General features: G+C 50.4%; 4 protein-coding genes across 4 annotated transcripts; 2 read left to right on the top strand and 2 right to left on the bottom strand.

Annotated features, from left to right (window-relative positions):
* Window positions 1-1,685: 1,685 nt before the first annotated feature.
* EI90DRAFT_3014565 (uncharacterized protein) lies at window positions 1,686-3,360 on the top strand (the record flags this gene model as incomplete). Its single annotated transcript, XM_039056794.1, has 6 exons — window positions 1,686-1,877; window positions 2,206-2,268; window positions 2,322-2,414; window positions 2,461-2,509; window positions 2,731-2,889; window positions 3,041-3,360. 6 exons carry the CDS (start codon window positions 1,686-1,688, stop codon window positions 3,358-3,360), a joined length of 876 nt encoding a protein of 291 aa, XP_038919049.1.
* Window positions 3,361-3,949: 589 nt separating this feature from the next.
* On the bottom strand, window positions 3,950-5,689 carry EI90DRAFT_3047803 (glycosyltransferase family 8 protein). Its single transcript, XM_039059576.1, has one exon. The coding sequence runs from the start codon at window positions 5,627-5,629 to the stop codon at window positions 3,992-3,994; it is 1,638 nt and encodes a 545-aa protein (XP_038919050.1). The 5' UTR covers window positions 5,630-5,689; the 3' UTR covers window positions 3,950-3,991.
* Window positions 5,690-5,990: 301 nt separating this feature from the next.
* Window positions 5,991-8,795, bottom strand: EI90DRAFT_3280050 (uncharacterized protein; the record flags this gene model as incomplete). The annotated part of the gene is made up of 7 exons (XM_039066726.1): window positions 5,991-6,229; window positions 6,250-6,615; window positions 6,716-7,333; window positions 7,499-8,286; window positions 8,310-8,507; window positions 8,542-8,580; window positions 8,607-8,795. The coding sequence occupies 7 exons, from the start codon at window positions 8,793-8,795 to the stop codon at window positions 6,007-6,009; spliced, it is 2,421 nt and encodes an 806-aa protein (XP_038919051.1). The 3' UTR covers window positions 5,991-6,006.
* A 293-nt stretch (window positions 8,796-9,088) lies between these two features.
* Window positions 9,089-10,648, top strand: EI90DRAFT_3172937 (uncharacterized protein; the record flags this gene model as incomplete). Its single annotated transcript, XM_039066327.1, has 5 exons — window positions 9,089-9,669; window positions 9,756-9,839; window positions 9,946-10,058; window positions 10,095-10,238; window positions 10,401-10,648. Exons 1-5 carry the CDS (start codon window positions 9,533-9,535, stop codon window positions 10,646-10,648), a joined length of 726 nt encoding a protein of 241 aa, XP_038919052.1. The 5' UTR covers window positions 9,089-9,532.
* Window positions 10,649-10,944: the final 296 nt, after the last annotated feature.

Here is a 10,944-nt window from a genome sequence, read left to right on the forward strand (position 1 = left end):
ATATCACCATGAGGATAAACGATGGCACCACTCTGTATCCCTGATAAGTATGGGAGGGAGAGTTGGCGACTTAACGGACGATCTAAGTATTGAACCCACCAGTCAGATCCACCCGAGGCAACCGGCAAGGCACCGTCTACACGGAAATCATTCGGCTACGCAGGGGGCCATCTACTTTTTCAGATGAACCAAGTTGCTCAAGGAACAGCGTACGGTGATGCAGTGGATCGGGGCAAAACGAGCGTATTCTGGCGTTTGGCTTAGGCTGGTGACCTGCCTACGTTCGGCTGCACATCCATGTGATGCTCCCTTGTCTTCGAGTTGGTAGGGCGAACGGGACTGACAAAGGGGGCTACCCAAAGATCCTATCCTCCCCTCCAAATTCTCATTAGGAGATGTTTAACTTGTGAGAATAATGATCACCCCAAGCGTAGGACACACTGCCCCAGCCCTCAAGTGTGAAACGTCGATTCAGAAGCCACGAGAAATGACGCATCTGAGAAGCCTACCAAATCTGACGATCGTAACGTCCTGGGCTGGTCAAGCAGCGATTGGCCAGTGGAAAGTGAGTATTTGAGACTATCAATCTTGTCAAATGCCCAGGCACAGCAACAACATGGCGTGAACTTGGAATGTTGAACCCTTGAAATTATGATCCTGATGCTACAAACGCCTCGCAAGCTCAGTCAAATTAAGTGGCGCCCGCTGAGTTACGATCCGCGACTGGCGTGAGGTCTGGGACTGGTTCCATGCAGACCACACCGTAAACCGATAGGCCAACGGCTTGCACTAGTGCGCCGCGTCCCAGGATACGATCCTCACAGTGATTTTCCTATGGGATTTCGTGACATCCAGGATACCAAATCAGACCATACACCGTAATCGTATCGAATTGGAATGTAAGCATTTGTGAGACCCAACTGTCATAGCTTGCAATAGCATGAAACTACATGAAATACTCAGGCATCCTCCAGAGGACCCTCATCCGTATGCGTTCAGAGATGTCTATTTGCCAGCACAGGGGGAGGGGGGTAGTTCGAAGAGGGCAAGTACTCGCTTCATCAATAAGATCCAGATGCCTCCTGATTTCCGTCTTCATCTAAAGTGGTTGGGTTAGACGAATGCGGGGATGAAGTAGCATCCAAGCTGATGAGGAAGCGAAGAAAGCAGGGTGTTTGTCGGTTCAACGATCGGAATCTTCATTCACTTCCCCAGAGGCAAACTCCTGCTAAGCCCGAGAATAGTCACCAGAGGTGCCTCTCAGGCGACATCCCAAAGTCCTGACCGAAGACCCGGGCGGGTGCACAACGCAAAACATTTTGATTTGGTTGTGGGTTGACGAGGACGGCTTTTATATATACGAGCTGGAATTCATTTATTCATCCGCGGCAATGTCCATTGCATTCACATTCGCGTTCACTAAGGTCCTGATATGTTCACCTGGAATATCGTACACTGTGTCACGCCAGCGGGTTGCAAAAAAATCGTCGCTCTACTATATCGGGAGCATCGGAAAATAGTCATCACGCCCCAATCAATGTTATCGTACCGCGGGTTTTCTCCCATGCGGCTGGCAAGGAACGGCCGGCTCGGGATGGGATCGGGTGGAGGTCAGCGGTTCAGCCGGGTGATCCGAAGTATATGATGATCGCAGCAACCACCTTTTGTGGAAAACCCCCTATACCATGTCGTTCGACACTCCAGTAACAGCTGGGCCCACTGTGGGCAGTGCCTCCATGGGAGAGTGCCAAGCTTTATGTGCTGCGCACCACTATCGATCGAAGATGGTGATGCTCTCCTCGGTAGCAACTCGGCCGCTCCCATGGACGAGCTCGATCCAGGCTAGAGGCACTTGGTCGCATTGGAATCGAGTGATCGTACGCTGGTCGTTGATATCAGCGACCGATACCGCTTCCGAAGCCGAGTGCGACAAAATGCCTCACTTGGAAGAGCCCTGCACCTGCCACAATACTCTTACGAACAACTCCTTCCTGAGACCCTGCCTTGCAATTGTTCTCTTCGTCATCCCGTCTACCAACTTTCCTTGCCATTATCACCTGAGCGTACGCCACTAGTAGTTGGATTGTGTGACCGAACACCTTGGTTCAATCAATCACCCCTTTCGAGTTCCTTCAAAATTTAACCCAACACCGTCAGGATTGTTACATCTTCCAAACAAACTGGACCCAAGCCGATTTACCCTAGAGTTGCATGAAACATTACATTGGGCACACTAAACTGTCTGTTCCCCATTGTCGCGAACGGAGGGTAAGTAGTCTACAAGTAGTTGGTCTCGAACTGCGATTGATTGCGCCCTTCAGGAAAGAGTTGTGAAGCATCCAAATCATCACTTGGGACCCTTCACGATTCAGGGGCATGTTCTGGAGAGCAAACAGGACAAAAGCAGACTCGACGTAAGGTGAATATCGGTATTCTTCCAACTCTCTTTCCACCTCCTAGAGGAGAATGAGTACGTGTGCCGAACCCACTCCGCTCACAGTATTCATTGGTAAGTTGGTGGAGCGGTAATCCAAGGAAGCACCCGTAATTCACTGTTGCCTGATGCCATCCATACCCCTCAGGAAAGACCAACTAAGTGGCCCTGTCGGTGCATGGACCCATCCTTAGCAATCTCTGAAGTTGCGATATAGATGCGTTACACTGGCAACCCACTAAAGTGACCGTTCACGTCTGCGTTTGCATGGGCTCCGGATGCGTCGGGCGTGTCAGCTCATCGAGGTATTCAGGGACTCACTACAAGTTATGACCACGCCAAGTCTGAAGGTGGACATCCCAGACCGGGATCGAGGCTGGAAGAGCGGCCCGGCACGCTGAAGCTTCTCCATATGATATGGCATTCAGTGTCCAGCCGACAATTAGCTAGGAATGGTAAATGCAAGAGAATCCCGTGAAGCGCAAATACCGGCTCAATCCGCGGATCCCGTGCTCTTGCAATGACGGATTGGTTGAATGTGCAAGCACCATCCAAGAAGCGAACCTAGTCAAAGATGGCTTCATTGCCCATCGGTTCAACCGTCAGAGTCATCACTGGTACTTGTTTTCCCGGAGGTGGCTAACACCAATGCGTCGGCGGAAGGTGTCATCTTGATCCTCCTTAAAGCCGCAAGTAATGGTCAGCAGGGCGGAAGGAAGCCTTCGAAAATGGATGAGTGCCTTGGCTTAGGGCAGCGTTTGGAGATATGGTGGTCCTTCCCGTCCCAGGAGAGCCACGTAGCCAGACGAATTGGCCCTCTTGCGACGTTTGATCATCGACCCCTAGACCTCAAATTGCGTGCTTTCAAGGCAGTCGGACATATTTGTGACGTAGGTATTGTCTACACTGAGTCGGGGGAGTTGTGAAAGCTCGGCTAGCAGTGATGTTGATAAGAAAGTCCGAAGCGCGTCAGCAGGAACGCACGGTGCACCGATGACTGAATCGTGTTGAGGAGCATCGGGACTGTTGTCTCCGTTTCTGGGCTGTATAATCAGCAAACAACCTGCTTGATATGGTTTCCCAGTGGGATTGGGGCTCAAGCTACTGATGCCGCATGGGTGAAACCCCCATGGAACAGCTCTTGTAGTGGGGCCTGGCCAGTTTAGGGTTGGAGTAGCTGAAGTAACCCGTGCGACGTAGCGGGAACAGCGATTTGGGCAAAGGTCCTTGATCGGCGGATACAATTAGGGGACAGGCGCTCTCCCGAGACTGCCCAGATGTACTCGCTAGGGGACCACCGTCGTTTTCTCGTGTCTGTGTATTTGTATCGTAGATCACTCATATTTGCGCTCACATAAGCGCGGCCAATTCCTGCTGCGGGGACTTCCGTTTGATTGGCCTGCCCACCATAGTTCTCGGCGCATTGCTGTCATCTAGGCTCGTTACAAGTTCATGCTCCCTCAGCTACCTTCATCCCTCAAGAAGTCAATCTTCTGCATGGGTTATACATGTATCATTTATCACCATCGCTCAACTGAATGCGTGAAAGAAAATAGGTCATCCAACTACGCACGTTTCCTGGAGTTCCTGCTCGTCGAGAGCGTTATTGAACTTGGCGATAGCCTCCTCGATCTTCTGCTTCCTTCTTGCTTTCCTCTCATCGATTCTCCCCTCCGAGCCCGCCCACGAGACCCATTCAGTCTCTGAAAATTCCATCCACCACTCACCCGCGAAAGGGTGGCCCGGGGCTCCTGCATATCCCCAAGGCTTGGCAGTGTATGGCTGCACCCAGGGATTAATTATATCCGCCATACTAGGATGCAACGGTCCAGTAAAATGGACAATGTACGGCTCTATCTTCATGCGTTCAAGATCCAAGCCATCCCGTTCCGCGGATGGCATGTTGGCATATGTTCCAAGGCCTTGCGCGTTCCAACGGAAGTCAAGCGCCCGCCACCTTGATTTGAAGTGTTTATTCAGAGCGTCTTGCTCATGCACCGGCGAATCTTTCAGGCTGTGACACACGCGAAGCAGCGCTTCCCTGTCTTCTCGAATCTTTGCCAGGTCCATCAAGAGCACCCCTGAGTTGAAGTAGGGAGATCCATCCCGCATCGGAATTCCAACGTCCTGCACGGCACCTAGGCTCGCCCCTTGGAGATCTGAATCCCACAAAGCTGAGACGTCTTTACGGACTAGGACGTCTGCATCAAGATAGATTACCCTCTCGACTGGTACCCAGCTGACAGCATCTATCTTCCCCCACTGTGGGCCGAGGGTACAATATAGGCTGCTCTTCGGAAGCCGAATGAAGCGAAGGGTCACTTCATCGCGCGAAGAAACCGATGCTCGAAGCTTCCTTTGATTGTCTTCGCTTAGTTCGTATTGGAGGATGTAAATCGAGATGCGGCCTGGGGTGTTCGCAATGACTGTATGAAGAGCAACAGACGCTGGCATTGCATATTCGTTGTTGGTCGTTACCGCCAAGTTAATCCCATACTCAAATCCTTCCCGGCTAAACTCCTTTGTATCTTTGGACAAAAAGCCGATTCTCATATCCGACGTCTTGCGAAGAATCATTTGGTAATCTGAGGGAAGGACTTCATATTCCCCTTCATGGACTGCCATAAATGCATCGATCCCTCGTCGGGGATGGTGACGACTCTCCACCGGTTGCGCCTTCCAGTCATAATCGTCAAATATGATAATCGCATTCTTCTTTGCTAGGCGCCAAGCTAGTTCTCCATCGAGCAACGTGTCATCTGCTTCATGCGACCCATCAATGTAAATCCAGTCGAAGCCCGGATCCTTTTGGGGAAGAGCCTCATGGAGCAACATGTTAAGCGCAGGTAAACTGAAATCGTCGATGATCCTATGGGGACCTCCAGCGAGGGCGAGGTTATTCCTTATCTTCCTCAGCCTTTCGATGCCCTCAGGGGTCCGTTCGAGATCGAAATGGTCGATACAGGTGATGTGACCCTCATCTTTGGTCAAATTCTCGATCAAGAATACTGCAGATCTGCCTTCCCAGGATCCTATTTCGAGAGCTCTGGGTTTGGACGCGGTGACCTGAAGGATCAATGACTTCCATGTTGGTTCATGGCCGCTGAACCAGTCCTGAGTTTCAGTGAATTCGTATTTCGACTTCTGCGTTGGTGATTGGGAAGACGCTACTCTGAGATGTGGATTGGCGGACATAGCATGGACTTCTCACCATGAGTCGCTAAGCTAGGGCAGTAAGTGTACTGGAGGGGGGTCTCACTCGACACACGCCTCTTTGATAAGATCTTGAGATCTTTTAGCTATCAGCGGAGCCTGGAATTTATCATGTGCATACACATCAATTGAATGTAAGTTCATTTCCACATTTGACGTTCCACAGCTGACCGCTGCTCGAAAAGGGGGCCAATCCTTGAGTGTCCACGATGCGCAAGATTCCCCTTGGTTCAAACGTTACCACGGACAAACTGCAAGTACTAGTGATTGAATCAAATTTGGCTTCATAGGGGAAGGGTATTCCGAAAATGATTGCATATAGTTATACATTGAAACGGTGGGGAAGCAAATACTTCTGCTCAGCAGCGGCTGAGGTAAATGGCCATGAGTAACACGATGAGGATGAGGCGCTCCGCCGAGTTCGTGCGCGCCAACTCCTTGTCCTTACGCCCCGGAAGTCGAATGAACCAATCGAATCTCTTGAAAATGCTCGTAAACTCTCCCCGTTCCAATATTCCCACCAGTCGTCCAAACTCGCTAACCATACGAATAATTGAGCTCTCTAATATCGCGATACTCCATCTGAAGCCATTAGGCTGAACCCTGGAAGCTGAATGTGGCCTCTTTCTCTCCAGAGGTGACGGAAGATGTCGTGGAAGATATTTGCGACCATTACTGAAACAATGAGAGCAAAGGAAACGTGGCGAAGAGGGGACAAACAAGGAAGAATGACCCCGAGCAAACCCACTATTGTTCCGGCAGAGGCAACAAGAAGGATCTCTGCAGAGTTTGGCGCATCTCTGTAAGACAAAGAAGGATACATGTCTGTCAATGCACCGTCCCCACGGGCCCACCCGAAGAAACGCCGATACGAGCGAGATCCCCCGTTCCACCAGGGATGGGTAACAATCACATCAGGTGCACCAAGGAATCCAACACCCCCAGTCATCTTCGAAGCCTGGCGACGTCTGAGACAGAAGTCTACATCTTCTCCACCACCAGTACGCGGGAACTAAGGTCGAACTCAGACCCGTCATTCACTCGCCGAGCTGCCAGATTTGCTGTGACCCCCAGGGAATCTCCCCTTCTAATTTCTCGGCTATGTCCCAAAAGTAGGTGATGCCGGAATAGTGTAGTGCCATGGTAAAAATTGAGCTTGGACTTGGGAAATGAGATAAGCCAACAAAGCCGGCTGCTTGGGGATGTACACGGATGTGACGTTCCAGGTTCCAGAGTATATTGGGCTCAGGAATCACGTCGTCATCTAGGAACAGAACCCACTCCGCTGCGGACTCCGACAGACCGCGATTCCTTGCAGCACTTGCCCCAAGGTTACGTTCGTTGATCCTTATCCGGACATCCGACCGATGTCCGTGTCTGGTAAGGAGTTTATCTATGAAAGGGGAGTCGGGAGTGTCAATTATGATGATGAAGTTCACGGAACAAGTGTCGCTCGATTGAAGTCCTAGAATGTTGTCGAGAAGGCTTAAGTTCACACGGAATGAGGGAACAATGACATCGATAGTGCTTATCCGGGCGCCCTCGAGCGCTTTGGCAGCTAAATTCTTGGTCAACGCGTCACTCGCTACATCGAGTGTTTGGAATGTCCAATGTCTCGCAGAGACTTTGGAATATCGAGCTAATCCTTCTCCGCCGACCCTGTTTGATATTCGTGAGGGCATCATTCTATTGACCCCGAAGCGCCGATAGAGCTGGAATAGAAAAGGGTCTCCGTCTTGATTGACGAAGATTTCGGGAACAACCTTGCCGTCGAAGGCGTCCATGTGGTAACGATGAATGATCGGGAATGTTGGCATCCCAGGGAATGTGGTGTCCGTAAATGCAACACACCCAACCCCATGAGGAAGACCCCGAGTGGTCGCAAGATCGAGGAAGCATTGGTGAGCCTTCCTCATCCAGCCTTCGTCCAGTAGCTCAACATCATCACCAAGAAGTATGAAATAGTCGGCCCTATCCTGCCAGGCCCTCCTCGCAAGATCCCGCCAAAGGTCGCAGACACGGCCATGGCATGGGTCGAATTTCATCAGAACAACGTCTATCAGCCCCGCGGAGCGTAATACGGCTTCGGGTTTCGTTTCCCCAGATCCTAGAAGTAGGAAGTCGTCATCGCTGTCGATACCAAGGTATATTTTGGCCTTGAATGATGTCTGGCTGTAACTGTGCGTGTCTCGCCACGCTGTGTCGACAATGGAATAGGCAAACCGTTTGAGCGAGTCCAAGCAGTCGTTGGGCGAGGAAGAATTTCTCGACGTCATTGGGAGCAACAAGGCAAAACTAATAGAGTTGGACCGCAAGTCTTCGACTTCGCTATGCTTCCAGAGTTCGAGTTGAACCTTCCGTTTTTCGTCAGGGAGCCCTTCCAAGAATTTTTCGATCCCTGCTTCAATCGAACGACACGTTCTCTCCATTCCTTCTTCCAGAGAAACCCTAGGTCTCCAGCCAAGTACTTTCTCTACCAATGTATTATCAGAACTCCGGGCTCCAACACCAACGTCTTTGGAGTGGTCATATGCAAACCTAACCCCTGATCCGCTGAGGTTTACCATTTTCAGGGCGGTAGAGGCGAGTTCCCGGATTGATATTGTTCGTTCTGATCCAATGTTTATCGGATCGCTGCACTTGGAATCAGCAGCCGCATGACTGCGTCGACAGCATCATCGATGTAAAGGAAGCTCCTTCTCTCAGAGCCATCACCCCAAAGTTCCATCGTAGGCGTTTGGCCAACGAGTTTTGCCACGGCCGCTTTGCGTAAGAGGGCTGCGGGAGCCTTCTCTCTCCCACCAAACCAGGTGCCATTGGGCCGTAAACGTTGTGGAAACGCCCAATGTAAAGGGTAGGGCTTCAGAGTATGATTTCCAACGAAAGTTTCGCACTAGTGATTCGGAGTTGAATTTCTCGAGACCATATAAGCCCTGGGAGTGATGGGGTGATGTTGAACATCGGTTTCAGCGAGTAAGACATCTCTATTTTCTTTGCCTTGTAAAATTTGTGGGTAGACGCAGGCTGACGATGCGAAGAAGAACTTCGAGAGTTTCCCCTGCTCATTGCAAGCGCGGAGGAGGTTGAAGGTGATAATGTGGTTGATGATATAGATTGTTTCCTCATTCGACGCATGAATCATGCCCATGCACCCATAAGAGCAGCAAAGTGGAGAACGCAATCAACACCGCGTACTGCTCGCCGGCATTGATCAAGGTCGCAAAGGTCCACCAAGAAGAATTCATCGCACAACTCTCCGGGCAGTTCACAGGTTGGTGAAGTGTCAGCGATTCGGAACGTAGTGCCCTCGCTTCTTCAGTTCCCGAGCAACATGGGATCCCTTTTCATCAAGGATCAATAAGATTGTCGACTCGCTGCAATCACCAGGACTTACATGAAGCCGTGACCTCCAGTGACTAGTATCTAAGCTTGGCACTCATGGAAGAAGTGAGGGTGGTTGGTCCAGATAGCATGTACCTGTCGAACTGTAAGGGTTTATGTATATAAAACAACCACTGCAAGCGCCCATAGCACTCAATGCCGTGAGTCCCCATGAACACAGAGCTGAACTATTGAAGCAGCAAATCAGACCAACTCTGGATGCATGCCCACTAATATAAATCCTGGAACCCCCGATACATCGGCAAACAGATACCCGACGCAGAAACTATGTACACGAAACTCTCGAAACTCTTGTCCGTGCCAGTTATGCCAGACCATTGTGGCGTCGCACGCTTTCTGGTCATGATCCAGACTAGTAGACGAAAAATTCCACAAGAGCCGGGCAGTTAACATATAACTCTGCGGGCTCTAGAGCATCAAGATCCAAATGTAGCACATCTATGATAAACACTTTAGCAGCCCCTAATAGCCATGTAATGAACTATGCCTATGCAGTCGAATCGGGGACAAAGGGGGAGATTCAGCAGGAAGTTAAGATCCGTGGCTCTTGAGGTGGTGATTTGCCAGTCACAGCTCGATACAGCATTTCGAGATCATTCCAGTGCATGGGATGTGAATAGGTAGGTACGTGCCGACATGTAGAATCGCGCGCGGTCCACATACGCAGCCATGTAGTAGTTCAGCCAATACTATCAGTTGTGGGTAGAGTCGAGGCACAAACCCATGCAAAGGAGCATCTTCCTACTAAGGACGTTGTGGCGGCACTCAAGCCACCACGTCACCATGCGTGGTAGCATTCACCAACAATGCTGGAGATACGTGCCCAAGGCAAACATGTCGCAGCCTGTTAATCAAGCTCATGCTTGTTCCCTGTCGATGTGCGTGACTTTCTATAGGTGCACCGGTGGGGTTGGTAGATCCAGCTACCATGAGGAATCCTGCACAGTACCAAGTGGTCTTGGTCAGGCACTATACTTTTTACGGGAGCTCTACCACGCAATAAATCTAGGTACATACAACTCGGCAAATAATTTAATTGACTAAGTATGTGAGAATTCCATTCAGTCTGTCATCATTCTATCGACCAAGATCGATCAGCACAAGTCTAGCCCTGTGCGCAAACCAGTGGCGTGCTGCATATTAGAAAAGGATACTTGGTACAATAATTGCACTGATGCTGACTTGCCAAGTAGGCTGAATTAGGCATATGTACCATCTCCTGCGTGACAAAATTGCAAATCATTCCATGCAACAAGGATGCCTGGAAGTTGTATGACATACTCAAGAACTTGAGATCGCCGCTTACGCGAGTGCAATATCGCGCTCTCTGATCTAATTCTGTGAAACGCAGAGCAAACATCTCTGCGCCTCGTCACCGCCGTATTCGACGCTCTGGCCGATTCAAGCTCCATTCCCCCGGAATTCTGGCCTCAGTTCTCGAGTGGGCACCCGGCGGGGCGAGCGCCGATGAACCTGTGGGGAACCTTTCCAAAGCAGGCCATCAGACACAGTGAGACGCTCAGAGTATCGACGGCTCTTGGTATTCCACCCTCCATCTTCGGTGCAGGTGACGCATCCAACATAAATGTTTTCCTCTAGTGGTTGCACAAAGGCCATGAGCAGTATGGGGTTCGTGTCCAGTTGACATGATGATACTATCAGCAGTCAGAATACGTGATCCAGGCATGCTCCTAGTCCTCGTAATCAAGAGGGTTCCAGTATCTCTTATCCCTGGAGCATCGCCTGGAAATAGTCTGAACTAGCTGGAAGATAGTCGTAACTCGGTAGAAATTATTTTAAGTTAAACAACCACTCCTTGTAATTTGTCGAATAATACTCGTTCACAACAGCCTCAAAGCGGAGCATCAAGGAGTCAAGTATTGGACTAGTTATTT

Source organism: Cantharellus anzutake (assembly GCF_015039405.1).
Source record: "Cantharellus anzutake strain C23 chromosome Unknown EI90scaffold_12, whole genome shotgun sequence".
Classification (NCBI taxonomy): domain Eukaryota; kingdom Fungi; phylum Basidiomycota; class Agaricomycetes; order Cantharellales; family Hydnaceae; genus Cantharellus; species Cantharellus anzutake.

Bases quoted from the DNA above. Each gene is read 5' to 3' on its own strand.
- EI90DRAFT_3047803 (XM_039059576.1), bottom strand. From the start codon at position 5,629: ATGTCCGCCAATCCACATCTCAGAGTAGCGTCTTCCCAATCACCAACG.